Source organism: Alligator sinensis, unplaced genomic scaffold (genome assembly GCF_000455745.1).
Source record: "Alligator sinensis unplaced genomic scaffold, ASM45574v1 scaffold381_1, whole genome shotgun sequence".
NCBI lineage: Eukaryota > Metazoa > Chordata > Crocodylia > Alligatoridae > Alligator > Alligator sinensis.
Window position 1 is genome coordinate 832,784 of NW_005842440.1, and position 22,689 is coordinate 855,472.

General features: G+C 40.4%; 1 protein-coding gene across 25 annotated transcripts in view; it reads right to left on the bottom strand.

Annotated features, from left to right (window-relative positions):
• The window catches only part of RGS6 (regulator of G protein signaling 6), a 578,846-nt gene that overhangs the window by 98,536 nt on the left and 457,621 nt on the right, over window positions 1-22,689 (bottom strand). For 24 of the 25 annotated variants that reach the window (XM_025212004.1, XM_025212002.1, XM_025212005.1 and 21 more), the window contains 9 exons: window positions 21,363-21,413; window positions 19,604-19,710; window positions 17,347-17,398; window positions 14,503-14,567; window positions 11,617-11,693; window positions 9,590-9,671; window positions 8,937-9,011; window positions 6,694-6,792; window positions 4,258-4,319 (listed from right to left, as the gene is read on the bottom strand). In XM_025212004.1, the coding sequence (XP_025067789.1) occupies window positions 4,258-4,319; window positions 6,694-6,792; window positions 8,937-9,011; window positions 9,590-9,671; window positions 11,617-11,693; window positions 14,503-14,567; window positions 17,347-17,398; window positions 19,604-19,710; window positions 21,363-21,413 (670 nt within the window). The remainder of the gene's footprint in view (window positions 1-4,257; window positions 4,320-6,693; window positions 6,793-8,936; window positions 9,012-9,589; window positions 9,672-11,616; window positions 11,694-14,502; window positions 14,568-17,346; window positions 17,399-19,603; window positions 19,711-21,362; window positions 21,414-22,689) is intronic. The other variant, XM_025212001.1, reaches the window with a different exon arrangement.

Below are 22,689 nucleotides of genomic sequence, written 5' to 3' on the forward strand. Positions count from 1 at the left end.
CTGTTCTTTTGTCCAGCCACACTCCTGTTTTTCTTTTTCTCTTTTCTTTATTTCTTCCTTTTGTCTTTGGGTCTTATTCAGTGTAGCAGCCCATGTCTAGGACTCTTTCTGGCACAGTTGCCCATACCTTTAAACCCCAAACCAGAAAACACGTGACCCGATAAAAAAAATGTAACCCAATAATAATCAAAGTCACCACATGATTTTATCACAGTAATTCTTGTTCTATTCCTTCCTTACAGGGTCTGCGTTTTCATTATGTTATGGTTTTATTAATGGTAAATAATATAAAGCATAGGGCCAGATCCTATTACACTTAGATGCTGCACTTAGTGGTTTTTCAAGAACTGGAGTCAAGTGGAATAGGATCATGCATAGACATCTAAGACAAAAGGGGACTACGTCCTCCTGCTCTTCTCTGCTTTTAAGGGTAGGATGAAGGGTGTGTTACAAAAGTAGACAAGTTATTTGTTTCTTTGTGAATCTAGCAGGATAGAATAGTATTTTACTTAGATGGAATAGGCTCTGTCCCTTTTTTACATTAGGAGGAGCATAGAGCTCAAAGGCTTGCAAACTTCTGAAATAAGACATTCTTTTAATTTTCCAAAAACAAATCAGGGAACTGTATGCTTAGGCTGACCATATGGAAATCCTGGAAATCCAAGACATAATCCAGGAAATCCAGGACACCACTCCTCCTCTTCCCCCCCCCCATGCTATCACAAGTCGGTAGGGTGGGGCTGCATGCCGAGCAGACAGTGGTGCCTGCCTGTCCACCTGCAAGGCTCCACACCACTCCAATTCCCAGCCAGACTGCACTTCATACCCCTGCATTTCCAGGATGCCCATTATAATTCTCAACAGCTGTCCAGGACCAGCCTCTGAAATCCAGGACCGTCCCAGCTAAAACAGGACATGTGGTCACCTTACTTATACTACTGTATGTCACATTTTCAGAAGTAATTAGAGACTCTGGGTATCTTACCTTTGGTTTGGAGATGTATGGGGAAATGTGTGAGGCAGAAGGGTTTTTTGTTATACCTTTTACTGAAAAAATTATATAGTTGGGAGAGTTGTTGGATAAACTTTTAGGCACAAAATGCACTCTTCTGGCTTTTTTTCTTCATTTTGTGGATTTTCCATTTTAAACAGCGAATGTTGATATCCCTCATGTTTTGTGCCAGAGAGCTTGTCCAACATTGCTCCCAACAATGTGGTATGTACAATAAATGATATCACAGAAAAACCCTTGCCTAGCTTACCTTGGACCTCTTAATGGACCTTGATTTTCAGACAGGATTAGGCATCCTCTGAAAATCATGCCCTTTGAAGGTATCTCAAGCTGGGTACTCAAAAATGGGGGTGACCAAAAGGAGAGCTGGAATTTTCCATAGAAGCATTTTTAGTTGGAAAGTGCTGATTTATCTTCATGGGCAAAGATACATTTCAACAAATAACCTGATTTATTTATTTATTTTTTTCAGTTTCACAATTGTTAAAGCAGCCTGTTTTGACATCTTCAGAATAAAAAGGTTTCTTTTCCTCTTTGAAAGTTCATGTTTGGTCCCAAAGTCTAATTAATTTATACTGAACAAGGTAAAAATAAAAAGAAAACGTGTCTAAAACTAAATTAAACATTTCAGAAAGTTTGGAATAAATATTTTAATTGACTGGTTTATTGATTTGTGTAATTTTTTGTCAACTTTTTGTCCCAGGTTGGGAAGGGAAAAATTCCTACAGGCTAGGAAGCTTTTCTGCTCAGCTCTTCTTCAAGATCGCCAGTCATTTTTTTAAATATTGGTAATAATGAATAACACTGCCATTTACAATGCTAGCGTAGCTCTCTACCTGAGGAACAGGCATGCGCTAATCTCTACAAATTAGTAAATTCTACAGAGTTTATCTTTCTGAAATAATACTATTTTAGGAAAACTACAAGCAAGACATATTGGTCTGTTTATAAATTACCTTGGAGAGTATTAATGCCTTGAGGTACTGAGGTCTTTATAGCTAAAATCTGCAAATGAGTCTTTCTGATAAACTTCACCATTCTGCTCCTAAGTGATAATAGGAGAAACAGATTCAGAAAGCCCAGAGCATAAATATGGATGCAATCGTTTTTGATACAGTAAAATACCATTTAGGGTAAACAGTGGTTTATGAAACCTTTGAATGTTTACTATTTAATTAGTTACATTTTCATTTAAATTGTTAGATTTGATGAGCCAACAGGGGACTTACTTTTGAGCGTTTGTTTTCCTAATTTGCCTAATTTAGGTTAAAGATGTTGAACACAGGAGCTACTATAGTGAACGCAGCACTTTGAAGTCATGACTGTTTAATTTGGTTAAAAATGGCAAATCCCTTAAGTTTCTCAAGTATTTTTCTCAAGGAACTGCCCCTACAGTGTTGCTTTACAATCATAGAATGATAGAAAAGAAGGGCTGGAGGTCATCTAGTCCAACCTGCTTCTCATCCCTGTCCAAACTATCCCATACAAATGCGTGTGTAACCTAGGGGTTGGAAACATTTTTCAGTAAGCGGCTGGAATGACCCAGATCAGATACGAGATGGGTGGGCACTAAGACCTGGCTGCCTCTGCCACTTATCCCTGCCCCCTGGCTGCGGCATGGCCCAGGGAGAGGTCCCACTCTGCTGAAGTCCCCAGTGCCCAGTTGCAACACAGTACAGCATGAGCGCAGCCCCCAACACTTAATGCCACCAAAGCTATGGCTCCACAGACTGGATTCAAAGGCTCTGTGGGCTAGATTCAACCTTCAGGCTGTAAATTGCTGATCCCTGGTCTAACCTAGTTCTAAAATTACAAAAACAATCCTGCTGCACAACTACAAGGCACAAAGCCCAGATCCCAAGAACACTCCAACTACCACAGGTAAAGCAGGCTCAAGGACACTGTTCATGTCTCACCACTGCAAGGTTATTAAATACTGTACAAGTGAGAGATCCAAGATCATTATTGTTCAACTGCCTAAGGTTACCATACAGTTCTGTTATGAAAAGCAACTCACTATGGCATTTCATGAATCCCTATTTAGACCTTAAAAATACCAAAGCAAATCTATCCAGTTTACAAGCAACCAAGTTAAAAAATAACTGGTGCTCTCCCCAGACTTATTAGAGGATGATGAATTCACATCAGCTCTTTTCTGGTTCATGGCTAGCTACAAGCAATAAAGATTCTGCAGGCCAAATGTTACCTTTCTTTGCACCTGAGACATCAGCATCTTAAAAGATTGGCCTTTGCAACTTTAAGGAGGGTGGATGTACATAACTGTGGGCAGAATAGTTCTCTGCAACAGAGCTGGCAATCCTGTAGATCAGGGGTCCTCAAACTCCAGCTTGTGGGCCACATGCAGCCCATGGAGCCATGGCATCTGGTCCATGGGACTTCCCACAAGTTGGGAAATTTGGTGGCAGAGGAACTGTAGCAATACCATCACTGTCTCCCACTGACAAATTCCCAAGCCTCCACAAGGCTGGTTTGGGGCTGGGCCATGCCCCCTTTCCCCGTGCAGGTGGTTTGGGGCAGGGTAAGACCCCCTTCCCACTGAACGGCTGCTTCAGGCTGTTCCCTGCCCTGCTCTGCATGGTCAGATAGGGCCCAGCCATGGCCAGCAGCTGAATCTGGCCTGCAGATAGACTGGACATTGCCTATCAAACCTGCTGGGCAAAAAGGTTGGGCATCATTGTTGTAGATGATGCAAGATTCAGAAGAGAATTTAGCTTTAATTCTCCCAGAGTTGTGCTGGTTCTGCAAGGGAGTATGAACTAAAGAACAGTAAAAACTATTTATATCTCTTACAAATACAGTGCACAAAAGGAACATTTTGTAACTGAAACAATGATAATTCTACTGAAATAAATTCCAGGTGTGTGAGGGGGAAAACAATCCCTACAAAGTTTTTGCAAATTTCTCTTCTCACAGGTATACAGTACTTTAGCTTCCTTGGTTTTATAGTACTCTAGCTTCCTCAACTTTTTCCCTGCTTTTTTTTTAATTAAAAAAATTGGGTTTCCATGCTCCAGGTCCCTCCTCAACCCCAGGAAGGAAAGTACAGAATTGTAGGTTGTTTGTATTTAGTGAGGATTAGTCACGGGATATATTTGATTCAACCTACAGTTCTGCAAACTTCTTTGTATGCAGCTTTGCACATTAACTTTGTGGAAATGTCAAATTTGATCATCTGAGATGACACAACAGGATTGTATAATAATAAGGCACATCGGGAAACTTACCTTTCAGCTACCTTGGACATTTTTAAACAGTGTCTGTCTATCTGCACATTCAGAAAGGTTATCTGGGAAGAGAGATGACAAGGGCATTAATAACCCAGTAAGTCTAGTGTATGCATTGATTGTATCCCAAAACAGTATTGGCTTGTCATTTCAAATGGCATAGTGGTAACAAAGGAGGAAACCGAACCCTTCTGTGGGTATCAGAAGCAGCTTATTAACAACTTCCACCAGGAACCTTCATTTCTTGTGGCAAAGCATTAAAGGAAACTTCAAACAAAACAATTTAAAGTGTAAAAATGCTATCTGTTTGTAGACACACACATGCATATGCACTTGATTGTTCCTTCTGGCAGCTGACCCTGCATCTAAGTTGATGGCCAGTTGGTTACTATGGATAAAGACCTTGAACTGTTATTGCCCTTACAAAATCCCACAGGAGAATCAAATAACAAAAGAAAGGACCCAAAGGGTTAAATACACTAAAAATATTAATATAAAAACTGTGCTGAAAAACTGACTTGGCATTTTTATTGCATGCACAAAAATATCACGAGTGCAAAAGTCAAACTGTAGGGGATCTGATTATAGGTTACCTCCACATAAAAGTCAATGCAATTTTTAAAGTTCTTTGGAGGAAAACATGGTACACTTATAATCAGAACAATGCAGTATATAAATTATACATATATGCATGTATTTTGGGACAAGGCTTCTAGCTTATCAAAATATGATATAAAACCTAGTTCATCAGAACAGGATTTGAAGTTCTCTCCCGTTCTCCTTTTTCTGCCTCTAACTCTTAGCACCCTTACAACATGAGTACTAGTTTTCTACTCCTGTAATGTCCTATCAAACAGATATTTCTTACCTATATACCAGAATGGACAGTGCTAATGATGTATCAACTTCATTAATTTTGGGTGTTCAGACTTGGTTCAGATGATTGTCACAAATGTTGGCCTTGCTTACTGAAAAGTGTGTTGATGCTGCAGGACCTGTCTCTAGCTAACTTCACAGTTCCTTCCTAATCTCTAATGACTGGAGCTTGTTACAGGGAGGAAACCCTAAGGTCTCTCAGAGATCATGACTGGAGCAGATTCACTCATGCTGGAAGAGATGTGAAGGTTGTCTGGCTGTGCTCTGGAGAGCTTCTGACCACAACTGCTTTGCTTTTCATATTTGGCTTTTACTACCTGTGGGTGGTTCTGTGCCTGCCTTCTACCACACATTCTGCCAGGGACCGTAGTTTTCATTTCTAGTGGAAGTGCTCTGGAAATTCTGTCTGTGGAAGCTGTACTCAGGATACACAGTATGAGAAGATCTCTCAGCTGCACTGGCTAGATCCCGCTCCCTTGTCAGTACTGCCTACTTGTGAAGTAGCCCTGGTGACCTGACAGAGAGGGGAAGTTATGGCGAGAGAAGAAATTAGACTGCTGTTTGAGCTAGGGAGTTGCTTGCAAGCCCATCCCGAGTTTCACTGAATGAATTCATTCTTTAAGAATATTTAATAAATATTTTGGTCAAGTCATCTTCAGACCACACATTGTTCACATCAATTACTTGCTATTTATGGCATGTGGGGCCATCTTACACACACAAAGGGTACTTATCCAGCCGTATAACTGCTGCTTTTGGCACTTACCCACAGTTTGTGGTTTTAATTTGCACTCTGACATTATAAAATTGCCCTGAACACCTATGCATGTAGCTCTTCAGGCTTCCCTTTGAAGCTGCTCCCTTGGGCAGCCAAGATGGGGAGATATAGGAGGCCAGGAGGAACAGAACAAGCTAGAGGGAATGCGGCTCTGGATGGAAGGAATCCCTCGATTCTAGCCTGGACCCTTGCTCCCAATGGGATGGAAACTTCTTCACGGCTCTCCATCCATTTCATCTAATGACTTGTATGTCCATATTGTACCCAATGGAACAGAATCACAAACTGCACGTGAGTGCCCAAAATAGCAGTTATGCACTTGGGCAAATGCCATTTGGGTATATAATGTGAAATAGGATCTAGCCCTTAAGTTATATTGCATTGTATTTGTCCCCAGATTGGTTGGCTACAACCTTTCATGTATTCTGAATTATTTAAATAAACCAGCAAATAAAATGGCTTATATTTAACAGTGTCTGTCTTGCAAGTAATAGATTCAAGAGCCATCCCGTAGATTTGAAAATAAACTACAGCCCACAGTATCTACCATGACATAGCTGTATGTCCTAACTAATATTTACCTTTAGATACATGCTACTTTACTCAAATCAAGCTGACTTTGGCATGTCTTTTTATCATTTTGCACTTGGAAGCATCAGATATGATGCTGGCTTTATTGGTATGTCAATAACAATATAAAAATCTTTTTGAAAATAATGGTAGCTGCTTCTTCTATAGAAATACTCAGTTTCAGAGTTGTTGTGCTAAGGTTGGTTGCTTACTTGTTTTCGGAAATCCTCTTTTGTCCTTTTTCGTATGGGTTGGGAGGGCACATGTACAGGACTCTGCGGCTGAGAATCTTCTGCGATGCCATATACTGACTGAAATGAACAAACAACACAAGAGATCAGTGCATGTTCTTGTTACATGCAACCCCTGCTTAGCGCTCTTAATTGGTTCCTGAAAACCTGAGCATTAAGTGAAATGAGCGTTAAACGAAACCGAAAGTTTTTGATGACCCAAGACAACGACTACGAGCGTTATAACAAAACTTGCTGAGACGTAAATGAAATCAGGTATCAATTTAAAATGAGCGTTATAGCAAAACAGCCCTAAGCAAAACAGTGTTAAGTGGGGATTGCCTGTACACACAAAAGGAAGAGTGTAATTCACAAAGCAATAAAATAATTGGTCAGCAATTTCCTACTTTTTGGCTCCTCAGAGGTCAATAATACTTTAGCTTGCAGCAAAATTCAAAATCAGACTGCCTTTGCAAATACTTATATTGGATTGCCTGCAGCTGTGTTAGCTAAAAACTGTGATTTATCTCTGATGAGCTAATCTGAGAACAAGCCATTATTTCATTTTCAGTCAATCAAATCTCTTATGTCTAAAACACACTACCTAGATATAAAATAACTGTTTTGTGCTGTGTGCTTCAAGCTTATTCCATAAAGAATAGAAGGGTGTTTATATTGGAACTGGAATACATAGTTGATGTTCCTTTTTAGGAGGTATTGGCTTCATGGGACTACCACGTTTATCTACTTGCAAGATCAGCAATTGGGGTGGGGAAAAGAGAAAGTAAGGGTGGGAGCAGAAGTCCAAGTCCATTGCCTCCCAAGCTTGAAAGCAACATTTAATCCCAAGGTTTTTATTGACTGAAACTGAAAAGGGGGCTAATTGGTGTCAAAGCAGTCACATTTTCAGGAAACGTTCTAAAAGAAAATTTACCAGCCTAGCTAGTAGGGCATTTACTTGTCAGAAAACTAAACTGGCACTGTCCTCAGTACAGATATCTATTATTTATGTATTTGTTTATTTTTCTTCATTTGATATTTGCAGTAGACATTTGAATGATCAGGATGAATTTAAATAGCTAGCAGGGCTTCGGAGCCTCAAGTCTCATTTCCAAAACAGACTTATGCACAAGCGAGTTAAATCTCACTGAAAGTCCACTTGCAAAATGTCAGATTCTTGTAGGCAACTAAATACTTTTGAAAATTGTATCACTTGCAAAAGTGGTATTTAGGACCAGTTATGCTATGGTCAAACTACCGAGCTGTAGAAACGTCTGGGTAGGGACACCTTCTACACCTCCTGCTAAAGTTGGGGTACTGGGCAGTAGGGCTGAGCGAAGCTTTGGTCCCTGATTCAACTTGGCGGAGATTCGGCCTGATTCAGTGGATGAATTTCTGAATCTGAATTGAATCATAGGACTCTTTAATCTCTCCGAATTAAATCAGAATCCTCCGAATTGATTTGGAGAGATTCGGAAAGATTCAGAGATTCTGACATAGACACAGCTTAAATGTTTTTTCTACATACTTCTAAGTAGCAGGGGCTTGTGAGTGCTGCGATGCTGGGGCGCATGGAGTGTCCCACAGAAGCACAGGGGGCTCCCCAGTGCACTTGGCAGCAGACCCGGAAGTGGACCAGAAGCACTTCTGGTCCACTTCTGGGTCTGTTGGATAGTGCACTGGGGGGCCCTCCCTGGCTTGGCGACTGGTGCCTCCTGGGTCTGGGGGGGCACCCAGGGCCCCCTTGCGGCCGATTGCCGGGGCGGGGGGGGGCAGTGTGCTCCCTGGCAGACCTGGAAGTGGACTGGTCCAGTCCACTTGTTGGATCACCTGTGAGCATGTGGAGGGCCCCCCTGCACTTCTGTGGGACACTCCATGTGCGCCAGCATTGCAGCAATCACGAGGCACATCTGCTACTTGAAGGTATGTAGAAAAAACTTTTAAAGCTGTTTCCCCTAGGAAACTTTGCAGTCCAAAACAAAGATGATTGCTTGAAATTAGGTGGCCACTGAATTCCCCATAAGGGCTTGCCCAAGGCATAAGCCCTGCCCATTTTGCCTATGCTATCTATCAATGACTTGGTCTGGTATATGTCCACCTGCAAAATAACACTAAACTTACCTTTATGGATAAATGTTAATTAATGTTTTCAGAGTATTTTATGATTCTTATTTAAGAGTGACAATATTAGGTGTAAGACATAAATGTTATTAAAAAAACTGGACCTTTTTAACCTTCTGGGGGTTTTTCATACGGCGACACTTTCTGATGTCCATTTCTGTGGTGTTCACACAACCTGGCTAAAAGAAGATATTGATAATATCATCACTTACGTTTAGAATGAACATGCTACCTCCTTCCTCTAGAAAACAATAATAGGAATAATACCAGCTGAAAATATGTTTTCATACTTTGACTATACATAAATATTGGCATAAGAATTGCATCTTTTCAAAATGCTCCCTTTATTGACTTCAAACTATATAATAGCAATCATATTAATTAAGCAAGAATGCTCAGGCTGCTAAGGTGGGATCTCAACACTAAATCAATTTACACGTAACTGTGTCACACAAATTCCATTTAGGTTAAACTCACTTGGCTTTTTTCTTAAAAGGTATGTTTTTCTAAGAAGCAAAACTTGCCTAGCTACTTTGATATGCATGCATTTACATATATTTATATGTTCAAATTAGCAATTTTGTGCATGCAGAAATCTAAAACATTTGAAATATACTTATTCAGTTTTGGCTTGATTTGAAGTTTGAAGAAAATATGGAGTGGCTTTAAAGCTAACCTCTTCATACAGCTAATGCTTGTTAGTTTAGAAAAAGCCCATTAAGGTCCTTTAGCTATCACAAGTTAAAAACAGCCTTACCACTGGCCTGTGAACATCCCAAAAGGCTCTTTCTTGGCTATCCAAAATTTTCCTTTCAGTTTTATCCTTTTTTCTATCAATTCTGGAAATAAAAGAAAAAGGAAATGAGCCAAAATTTCACTATCTTGAGAACAAAAGCACTGAGCTAACAAAGTGAACTTGACAAGAAATAGAAAGTGACAGTGACCGGTCAAGATTTACTGCTCAGAGTGAATGAAACAGAAAAAAGGTAACCAAATATAAACAATAGTAAAAAGAAAACGAGCCTTAAATTCCTTCTGGTGGTAATAAGCTACACTTTTAGTGGCAGACATACATTTTTTAATTACAATTTTTATCTTGGCAGCAAACTGTTAAGTAACTCAAAGACTAATTACAATTTTAACTTCCAATTTTCTCATCTCTGCAGAACACTTGTATTCTGGACTGAAATAATCTCTTCATTAGCATGTTATTTTAAGGATAATTACTATGCTTTTAAGTGCTCCATAATTACAATGTAATTACAGAGCTAATCAAAGAAATACTATAGATATGCATACACACACATACATATACATATGTATACATACACACATATAATTAGTAACATCCCTTCACTTTGTAACATGTGATGCTGTTTGACCCTGAATGTGTAAACACTATTTGTTTTAGTGTTTGTCCAGGGTACAAACATCCTTATTACATAGCATGAAAGTGTGATCTTCCCCTGCTTTATAAGCATTACGTGTAAAATCTTCTTTTGCAACATGGACTTGCAGGCCTTTACATGCTTTATAACAGGGGGGGTCATCAGTCCATGGCCTGAAGATTGGATCCAGCCTGTGAAGGACCAGTTTGGCTTGAGGCAGCAAAGGGAATTGGAGGCACATAGATGCTCTGTGCCACCCATTCCTTCCATGGTGCTTCCCTTTGCAGACCTCCCTCTGAAGATCTCCCTGCTGCTGTCTCACACCAAAACTAATCATCACTGCAGAACTATTCCTCTCTGTTGGTGCTGGGGATGAGGATCAGTAGCAAAGGTGACCACAGGTGGTTTGAATGCTCTGAGGGATGGAGATTTGAGGTTTGTAGCAGAAGGATGGGTTGGAAGTGGCAGCCTATGGCACCCAAAGGTTGCTGACCCCTACTATAGTCCACAAACCGAGAAGTGCACATGTACTAAAGATACTACTGCAAAACTGTGTGCTGTGATTACAGATAGCCACTCCAATTAAAGTGCCCGGAGCATCTCATGTATCAGTGTCTCCATGCTTCAAAATGGTGGCAGGGGCACTATATCTAAAGCTGGCTGAATGAGCTTTAAATAAAGTGTCCCTGCTGCCATTTTGAAGCACGGGGATGCTGATACACAAGATGCGGGAGGCTGCTGGAGCACAGTAATTGCCATGCTCTAGCAGACTCAATTAATCAAGTGCTGTGACACACTGGAATTATACCACATCAGAGCAGCCTCCCTGCTCGTGTATGGGCATTCAGAGAGAAAAGATGGGGGAAGGAGTATAAAATCATATTTTTTATGAAATCTAAGTCTCACGGAAAAATTGTAGAATTCTCCATATTGCTTTGGTAGTGCAAGCAGAATAGCAAATAGTATGGTTATAACTATGTTTTCTGAGGGGTGTCACATATCCAGTGGGGTGAAAAAGTGAGATATACGTATCTTATGGACTGTTAGAGCCAACTCTCTGGCTTCTTCAGAAGTGACACCATTTATCTTATCAAGTGTTTTACACGCTTTCAATCATGCTTCTTTTCCATTTATGCAGAAATTGAGGCAGAAATCTTGAGTGACTTGCCTAAAGTCATATGGTGCATCAGTGTCTGAGTGAGAAATAAAGCCTGGAGTTCCCAACTCACAGATATGTGCACTGATGATTAAACCTATCGTTCTCTCTTTTGACAGGTGACTTTAGCATTAATCTGATGTTGTTTGCAGTCTGACAGTGACTACAATTCAACACAGATGTTGACTGGGAAATATTTTCTTAATCCAATCCCCTTTTCACTGCACTCAAAATACTTACTTCACTTGGGCCTCTGCTTGCATAAAGATGAATTCCCACTTTCGTGCAAAAGCCCTCTGCAGTCTTGCTAAGTTCTCCTTATAAAAGATGAGAAATAACAAGAACAATAAATCGAGATAATTATTACAGTAGTTTAATAACAAATTTAGCAGGTCAATGTTTTTTTAAACCTGGAATGCTCATGACATTGAAATTAATATTGGCTCCTAGTCAATTGTCTCAGGAGGTTCAACTGTTAAGAATGTCAATCTAATGGCATGTTCTGTTCAAGCTAGCACTCTGTTGTAAATGGAAGGACTTTAGCAGAAGTTGTAGGAGTGTGAAACAGTGCCAGAGCACTGCCAATAAAGTGGTGTTGGACTTGTTCCCACGCGTCCATCAATTTACTTCCCACAAAATAATACTGAGAATCCTCCTGAAACCGACAACGCTCTAGTGTGTTGGCTGCTATTGCTGCTTGTTTGCTGCACTTTGCTTTTAATCTTCTGGAACTATCTTGGGTTTTGCTTGCATGTGTTATAAAGGCTAAGCACCCCTCCTTTAGTCAGTGGATACCTACTTCTTGAAGTCACTCGATTGCTGCAAAAAACGGAAGTCTGGAAACCATCAGGGTAACTCATCATCAAGAAACTGATTAGCACTCTAGCCAATGGGAGTAATGACAGATAGGCCCAAATGCAACCTTTGGGTCCATATCTGAACTGCCAAGTCTGGTATTATTAGGTTGTAATGGTTCACAACCATTCCAGAGATATATCCAAGTCACAAATTTTAATGAAGGGTTTGAACTTTAATAAAAATTCAAGGTGGGGTGGGGGTAAGGGCACAATTAAAATGCTAGGTTCAAACTCATCATGTCCAGAATTAACTTTATAACACTTGTTGGTATTCTGAAGGCACACATCCAAATTCATATGTAACCATAGAAAGGTATTAGCTTGAGTACAGTTAAATGATGGCTACCTTTGAACTAAAAGGCAAGATGTTAAGCTATAGCTATTGTCCCAATTCAAGAGAACACCTAACCACATTTATTCATAGATTTTGGGGCCAAATAGGACTTTTTGATTAAGTAGTCTGATCTGCCATATAACATAGGCCATAGAATCTCCCAGTTATCCCTGAGATACATCCATCCATAAGATGAAGTACATACGTATGCAGGAAAGCACTCAAGCATTTGCTTCACAACTTTCCTGAATTGGGATGTTTTTCTGCATTTTAATCAAAGGGAATAACTACTCAAACCAGCTGTGTTTGTGAAAAGGCAAAAGAAAAAAAAAACAGCCACACCCACTGTATGTTGGTGCAAATCAGGAGTAACTCTATTGGAGCCAATAGAATGACACCAGTGTAAAGCCAGCGTATGTGACAGGAGAATCAGGCTTAGATTTGGCCAAAAATAAGGATACCTGATTTTTACACGCCCAGACTATTGCTTTACCAGTATGAATTTAGAGTCCTGGGGATCATGCAATGGAACCCAGAAGATGACATTTGTGTTGCTCTACAGAGATCGTTTTTGGCAGATTTCAGAGCTGGGTTAATACGTACATGGAAGAATCCTGTACAGAGAATCCCTCTTCCAAAAAAATTAGAAAAGCAGCAACACTGGGAACTCTTCAACAATTCAGTGGGTCCACATCTCCTCTGAGTAGTGGTAGTTTACACCCATGACACTGCTTAGTCGGTATAATGGCTAGGAAGAGTTGGTGCCCTTATCATATGCCTGTTTCACATTAAGAAGGCAGATTTGGAGTTCACAAATGTTCCCTAATCATGTGAAGCAATCAGCAAGGAGGAAACGAGAATGGTAAGATCTAATTGCTTGCCATCATTGGAGCACCACTGCTTTTCACAGACCCTGGTGTAGAAAAGGACTTACCCATAACTTCAATGCACATGCACTACTGGTGTTGCCAAAGGTTGTCTGTTGTTTACAAGGGATTTCTATAGCATTTTCTGGTAATTGGCTGACTCAAAGTAATTATTTCTAGATAATAATTAAATAAATTAATTTAATAAAGAAATTGACAATATGAAGAACAGAAACCTAAGCATGCACATAGATTTTTCTAGTCTATAGCTGGTGTCTGTCTTTCATGCTATTGGGAGTTATGCATAGTATTCAAGAATAGAACATATCTGCTCTCAATTATACCAGAGTAAATCTGGAGTAACTATGCTTAAAATAGAGGGATTGCTTCAATTTTTTTATCAGCTCTACATTTGCAGAATTTACCTACATATTCTTTGAAGGTGCACCTACATAATTCTATTGCCTGACTTGGATAGGCAGCACTCATGGGGACTCAGCAATAGCAGAACTCCGGTCAGTCACTGATAACATTGCCCTCATAATGCATAGATACAATTCCTATCACCACCAACAGGCCTTGGGTAGAAGGATAAAGTGGATTAAATATGGCCCTGCGTGATCCAAGCAATCAATATCCCTTCTATATCTAATTAGTATGAGGTACATCCTTTTAGAGCCTACAAATATGTGGCATGAATCAGCAGCAATGTAACTGTCCAATAATCTAACATCACAATGCATCTGAACATCCATCACTTCAGCATATTGATTATCACCTCCTGGTGGAACAGTAACTGGAAAAAAAAAAGATGTAATGCGAGTTCTTATGCAACTCACTCAAGATCCTTGAAGGGCATGTTTGGATACTTGTCTTAAAGAAACTACAAAATGTGTGTCATGGACATCTTCATTTAGAAATGTGATGTTCTCTCAAAGATCAGCTATCCACACTGCTCTTAAAGAAACAAGGATAGAGTGGCACACCCTGTGGCATGTAAAGTAGAAAGATTGAGTTTATGAGCCATTATTCCTCCCCACCCCATGAACTGTAACATCAGTATACTTACGGCTTCATAATCTGCCAGCTCCAGCCTGGCTTTGTTTTGCATGGTCCGCTTGCACAAATAGATGGCTAAAAGGAGAACCATAATGAAAACAAAGAAGGAAAGGGGAATTAGTATAAGACAGAAAGAAACCTGAAGAGCATATATTGCTCCTTTACATCAGAATGTGACATCAACCAAAGAATGAGAGACCAAGGTATCTAGCTGACATTCCCTGTGCCTAGTAGAATACAGCCTCCTGAAATGATATAGCTCCTAAAGTTTTAGAGATATGTCAGTTAAAAATATGGAAAACTATTTTAGTTACACAGTATTTTACTTTCCTGTTATGGGCTTGCTAAACAGCTTAAATAACAAAGCCCTGAGAGTAGGAAGTGGTGTCCAAGAAGGCAATTCCAAAAAGCACTGTTGGTTCTAGGACTTGGAAAAGAGTTACCAGTAGGCTGAGAAAAGGTGCTTTTACCAGGGCATTGATGTTAGATGCTGGTGGTTGATAAGGGCCCAGTACAGGACATTAGGCATGTCTATTAGGGCTGTGAAAAGCTTTAGTCCCTGATTCAATTTGGCAGGGATTTGGCCCAATTTGGTGGCCAAATCTCCAAATCTGAATCGAATCAGAGGACCCTTTAATCTCTCCAAATTGATTTGGAACCCTCTGAATTGATTTGGAGAGATTCGGAAAGATTTGGCAATTTGGACGTAGATACAGCTTTAAATGTTTTTTCTATATACCTTTAGGTAGCAGGGGCTCTGAATGCTGTGGTGCTGGGACAGATGCAGCATCCCACAGAAGCACTGGGAGCTACCCAGCATGCTTGGCAGCAGACCTGGAAGTGGACCAGAAGTACTTCCAGTCCACTTTCGGGTCTGCCGGGGAGTGTGCTGACCCCCCCCCCCCCCACCTCCCCCTGGCTCAGTGACTGATGCCTATTGGGTCTGGGGAGGTACCTGGGGTTCCCCTGCAGCCAATCGCTGAACCAGGGGAACATAGGGAGCCCCCCAGTGCGCTCCCCAGCAGACCTGGAAGTGGATCGGAAGTACTTCTGGTCCACTTCCAGGTTTGCTGCCAAGCACGTGGGAGGGCCCCCCCACTCCTGTGAGATGCTCCATGTGCCCCAGTACTGCAGCGATCATGAGCTGTGCTGATACCTTGAGGTATGTAGAAAAAACCTTTTAAAGCTGTGCCTGTGTCTGAATCACTGATTCGCTGAATCAGCATCGAATCTTCAGATTGGATTCAGCCAAATCGAATCGGGGACAGTGATCTGAATCAACAGATCAGATCACTGTCCCTGATTAGGGCCGAATCTGAATTGAATAGGGCCCATTTTACACAGCCCTAATGCCTATACTACTTCTATGGCACTGTGGAGTATGCCACTAAGAAGCATGCCCCACGCACCTGCTCCTGTTCCCCAAGTGCCAAACCTAGAAATAAGGTAGTGAACCTATGGTGCCACTGCTTTCAAAGCATGCCAGATCTGGAAAGAATCAGTAGGATCAGTTTCATAGCCTCATTTCCAGGTTTCATGGGTGCAGGGAATGCTTCTCAGAGGTATGCTTCTCAGTGTAAACATGCCTATTTATTCCACACAATCTTGCATTCTGGGAACCTCCGAATTAAGAAGTAGCAGCTGGTCTCTCTCTTTTTCTCTGTTATGGGATGAAACTAGAACATGGAACCCCACCGTACTCTGGAGCTGGCTCAAGTTCAGATGAAATTCAAAGTTGTGTAGCATAGACCAATTTCTAAGCTTTATGAGAAACCAGGATATTAAGTTTATAAAACTGCCAGTTTTGTGCCCTCTTCCTATCCCTGGCAGGGCTAATACAATCCTCCCCCCAGTATATAGGATTCAAGTTAGAAAATGGGCCTTTGTCCTCATAAAAACTCAATAAAAATAAAATATGATAATAACATGGCAAGAATTTGCAGTTTAACCGTGAAGCTATATATGTTGGTCACAATTAAAGCATTTAGAAATGTTTTTGCAAAAGACTAACAGTACCATGGTTTTTCCCCCCATGTTCCCCTACATCATGCCATTTGTACACTTCTTTAGCTACCACATTATGTGGGGATAACAAACTATCTATAAAAAGTTAAGATTTATGGATTTCCCCTTCTCCCCACCAAATATAATTACAAAATCCATAATGATGAGTAATTATTGCCTGGTGAAGGAAAAAAAAATGATTGGGGGCAGTGGTCTTTTTAGTTCTAAATTGCTCTTAGCTACTGGGCATTCCTTTGACAGAAACACTTCCAAAGAAGATATTCTTTTATGAGTGCACATATGCATCCACTTCCTCTGCCAGTGCCACAGCAGGATGGAACAATTGATTTTATCATTTGGGTCTGAGAGGAATAGTTCTAAAAGAAGCCACGTTATTGTGCAGAGACAGCAAAATAACAACAGTAACACATTTTCTTTATGCATTATTGCTGTCCTCAGCCACTCAAATGTTTAATACAGCAAACTGTGGTTTATTAGCTCATAAACCATTATTATTTTTCTGCTGTCACCAGCTATCAGCTAGTAGTTTAAACACATTTTCCCTTTAATGTCTTAATGTCATATATCAGAGAAGCTTAATTTTCTTTTGCTATTCTACATTACTATTGAAGAGATAACTGGTTATTGATAGCCCAGATTAGCAGCCAAATAAGGTTACTGTTATTGACCAACATTTCAAACTGAGCTGCAGAGCAGAAAGCATTCTGCTAGAGGCCCGATTATTTCGATAGCCTTGAACTGAATGACACATAACTTCCTAACAGGCAGTAAGGTTATCTCAGACATTTTCTATACTGACTTTCAGAAACTAGAATATTCAAATTCTCACCATAATCTGTGTTTTCTGGTTCCCAGCAGTTTGAAGGCCAAAAGTATGGGGCCTGGAAAAGAGCACATGATATTTTTAACAATTTCATTTATGCTGAAACAGTGTCCATGATACAGCAGAACATTATAAGGATGCACTTAGTCTAAGATGCAAACCCTTCTCGTAGTTAATCATTGAGAATGTTGAGATTGACTTCAGTGGAAACAGTGTTGGGTCCCAAACAGAGTACTATTTAAAACTATCTCTGTGTTCAATTGCTTAGGGATGGACAAAAGAACTGAGACAAATTCAGTGATCCCAATATTTAGATGACTTAGACACTATTATCCCCTTATTTGAATATTTGCCTATTCTCCCCTCACCCCAAAAGAATGTGAACTTCGAGTTATCTTCTGGGAGTGGGAGAACATTATTAAGTCTTTCCATACATATATTGGTTTTTGAGCAGGGTCCGTGTGTCTGTTAGCATACCAAACATATAGGAAGACAGAGTCTCCTGCCCCTATTTATGTCTTAAATCAAACAGAAGATACAGTTTGGATTAAGAAGGGGCAAGTCAGTTTTACTTCAAAAGCAAACTAATATTAAGGTTTTAAAAGCAGGATTCAAGCTAACATTATTGGTTTTGTGCTGTGCTCAAGAGAGTGTACAACGATACCACTTACACATGCTGCTACAATACATTAACTATGTGGTATCTATATGACAGTTTTAATGGAATGAAGAACAACATTACTAGAGTTACATGTGTCATAGTGCACTATTCTGACTGCTACAGTGTCACAAGTGGGCACAATACATTATATGTATATATAACAGATACTTGTGCCAAAAAGCAGCAAGGGGAATTGTTAATGAGCATGTGGAGGAGGGTCAAATGCATGTGATGCAAATTCTGCCCTGACATAAAACCCATGCAATCCCACTGCATTTCACTGGGAGGGTAAGATGCTGCTGGGAAGAAATTCAGGGGGTGAAGTGGTATGTTCAGAGGAACAGACTAGGGATTCTACCAGAATATTGTTGTATGGAATGACCAGGGAAAACTATGTTGCTGGGAGGCAAGGATGCAAAAGTTGTGAATAGGGGTTGTAAGAGCAGATATAAGTGCAAGAGAAATTAAAAGGAGAAACCAACAGGATTTGGTGGTACTATGTATGTCAGATAAAAATAAAAAAGGTGAGTTAAAACAGGACACTGACATTGAAGCCAGCTTTCTTGGTGGATGTTTAAATAAGGGACAAAAGCATGGTTTAATAACCAGCTAGTAATCAGTATAACCTCTGCTCTGCCAAGTCTTAAGGAAAAGCAATGTGCAGCATCAGCACAATGGGAACTAGTGACAGCACCATCAGAGTTAGAGGTGAAGGGCTTTTTAATTAAAAAAAAACCTGAAAAAGGGCAATACAGAAAGAAGGAAGGAATAGAAGTGAGGGAATAGGAAAGGCAAGAGAGTTGCTATTAGCACAGACTACATGAAGAAGAAAACAAATTCAAGTGAATGTTTATACCATAAGCTCTAGGTGTGTGCTTTGCTGTTAATGTTCAGCAATAGACAAACTTATATAACAAGAACTTCTAAGTGTCCAGGAGTTGACTGGCAAAGACTGTATCTATAGATTTCAGCAAGGAAGTGTAATGCAAACAGAAGCTATATTTAAGAACCCAACACAGCTGGGAACACAGTCACTGTGGGAAAACTAAAGCATTGAGAGTGTAAGTGACTTTGCCAAGGTCACTGAACTCTGATCTCCTCATCATTAAACTGGTGTTGTAACAAGGAAAGAATTAAATAAAATAAAATAACTGAGCATAGGCTTCAGCTGCCAAATCTAAAACTAGATTTCTAATGCCCTAAAGTTTGGAAGAGTTCAACATAGGGATTTGATGCAGTTCATTGTGCCTAGAAAGGCAGCTGCAGAATGCAAACCAGGGTTAAAGTTGGAAGTCCATTTCCCTCATAATTTGAGTTGTTTCATCTGGATTTTTGAGTCAAGCTTGTCTCTTAATAGAACATGCTTGAAGCAGTGTGTTTAAAATAATCACAGAGAAGTTTGTTTAATTGTGTAAAAAATGAGAACTGGGAAGCAGAAAAAGATAGTTTAGGATGGGACAACAGACTTTATTAAAGGGACTTCACTAGCGTGTCAGAATTTCAATAAACATAGGAATATACTGTACATGTTCTGTGAACTTCAGCAGCACTGACATTTCAATGCTTATAAAAGGAACCATGTAGAAATCAGGTCTCACTTACCTGAAAACGATAGAAAGTCCCATCATCTTTCAGGGTAAGGACATGGTCTGAGATTGGAAAGATATAGCCCTGTGCTGCTATAAGACTTCCCAAGTGTATTGCTTCCACTGTGAAAGAGTGGGGAGAGAAAGAAAGCAGTAGAAATCTGTCATATATAGATGAGCACTAGGGAATCCACAGCTCTCAGCACCAGGTCTGATAGTGACTGACAGTCAGACCTGCTGTACCATGCCACTTCATATCCAAAACACAGCTCTCAGCTCTCCAACCAAAGACAAAGTAGCCAAGTGGAAGCCAATTTTATAACTAAGGTACAATAATGTTAACCTCATGTTTTAAACACCCCCATTGATACTTATGGGATGTCGCATGCTAGCTCAGCACTATATTGTGGAATTCAGTTTAAAGCCATTATTCGTACCAGTGACAGTCATCACTGAATCCTATTGTTTCTCCAAATGATGCACACAGCTGGATTAATATGCATTTACCAGTATCTTTACTACTATAGAGACAAATACAAATGAGGCAAAGGGCTTATTTGGACAGACACATACAAAAGCAAGGGTGGGGAGGGTATTGCAGATTTTTTAGCAGCCCCAGTTGCAGCCTTGCATCCTTTCCCTCTCATGAAAATTGTACCTCACCAGCTGATTTGCCATTCACTGTAAAAGAGTCATAAAAATTTATACCAACTTAAGGTATGTTTCCCAGAAGGCAAACAGGCCCCCCCATAACTTTCTGGTTTCCACAATATAAGAATACCTTATTTATCCTTAGATACCTCTCACCTTGGTTTATAAGCCCTGCAGCAGTACTAAAATGAAACACGCCTTCTCACAAAGTGAATTGTTTTACAGATGAAACATAGGAACATACGACTGGAAGGGAACCAGTCCCCTGCATTCACAGGCACTACTGCAAAGAAGCCCGAAAATTGTCTACTCCAGCTCCTCACATGTAGCACAGCTAAAAACAAAAATATTCCCATAACTAACCACAGGTAATAAACAGGTTGCAAGAGTGCTGGTAATGCCCTGCCACTTGAATGGCAGAGAAGTTTAGATGATCTTAGGCAGAGAACTGGGCTTCACATTATGGAGGAAAGCAAAACTGCCAATCTTCCGCGTGGGCAAAATTCCTTAATCATCCCAAATCTGATAATTGGCTTGGCTCTGAGTGGAAAGGAAGGACCCTCTAGCCTGCCTGTGCCTATCTGTGAAGTTCCTAAGTATTAGGTACATCTGAATCAAAATTCCCACATCTAGCTGTGGCCAACTCCTATGCTTCAAAAGAAGGCAAAGAAAATCCTAGGAGCCAATACAGTAATTCTTGAAGGGGAATTTCTGAAGTTTCTTTCTGGGACCTCGAGCCATCTAGAATAAACCTAAAATCTCCTGCATGGAGGTTGAGTTACCTTTTAACCCTAACATGGGGATAGCAAATGCCTGAATTTACACAGAATGTGTGCTGATTTTTGATCGAAGAACACCCCTGTCCTGTCATATGAATCTTCCATAAACTGGTTTGAAATGGTTCGAAAGTCTGCAAGTGGTAGTACAAAGTGCTACAGTTCTCTAAACACCTGAGGGGTTGTAAGTGCAGATTCATATCTCTTTTCCTTCTGTTTTTCTCCAACTGATTAAAACCTCATTTTTTTTATTGACCGTTTAGGCTCAGCACTAAAACAATAAGGTTTATCTAATTCCATGCACAGCACCGCTAGAAAATTCACATTCAGCCTTAGTGGTCAAGTTACCTGGATCCTCAATGATGAGGTTCTTCATGAGCCACTGTACAATGTCAGCACCTGCAAAGACAGAAAATAATTAGAATTTGAAGACCACAGGGCTCTGAAAGCACAGGGAGCCACTTCACTTAAACAAGGATGTCAAAACGTAAATGCGCTTCAATTCATTTTCTTTTCTATTCCCACTGAAGGCCTGAAAAATCATTCTGCTTGTATAAAACTGTTAAATACATATCTATGTGTTTGTAACATTCCCTGGATACCGGCTGTGATGAAGAACTTGACATACTATATTTTTTGTATACCTAATACACCCAAATAAGACACATACTTTTGCAATGTGACATGGAGTAAGTCCTCCTGGAAACAGTGTGTAGGAAATGTGGCATCCTGCTGCCTCAGCCACACTGTCTCTAGTGATGTCATACGTCCTGAACAGTCTGTGTTTTCAGGAGGATTTATACTGTTTCAAACAAAGTTAGGTCCCAAACCCTTGCAAGGACAGTAGCAAGACTGTTACTTCTTTTCTGTAGCTAGTTATTTATACATGTTCTTTAAATTGTTATTCCCATGCCACAGCCCTCATCAAGACATTACAGACTGCATGCAGCAGCTCACACTTGTTGCTTTCTAGGTACAAGCTATAGTGCTCAGGCAATAGTGGCTACAAGAGAGTTAGACCAGACTTTGCCTTTTGTGCTTGCAGGGTCACCAAGCGGTGCCCATCATGAAGCCAGCCGACAACGTGCTCTAATGGCTGCCTATTTCCCCAGTTTCTGTTCCAGTGAAGAAAAATCAGTTTCTCTGCTTAAGACGTGCACCCCAACTTTGGGGGGAGGCGCTAATTTTTGGGGAAAAGATTTATGTTTGTGGAGGTCCTATACACCAAAGTGAGAAAAGACACCACTACTACAACTCATCACCCCTCAAAGTGAGAGTCAGAGCTCCAGAACTGAGGTGACAATCAAAGAGAGGGGTGGGCCAAGTTTATATCAGAGGTACGAGCAAGAATATGACCTGGGACCAGGTGCTGAATGTGTCACTTGCTAATGATCTGATCAGCAGCTGAATGAAGAAGAGCATCTGGGTCTGGGCTTTTTAGGTGCAGTCAAGTGTAACAAAGGTAGTTTTCTTGTAAGAAATGCAAGACCTTTAGAATTGATTCTTACATGTACTTGAGCACCCTGCTGCTCTTCCCACAAAATTCAGAGGAGCAGAAAATGTGCCACTGTTCATAAGAAGCTCCTATTAATGGTCAATAAAATCTAAACTGAGGGAAAATATTTGCCACCCCATTTAAACCAATTCAACAAGTCCTAAAGCAGATGGGGATAAT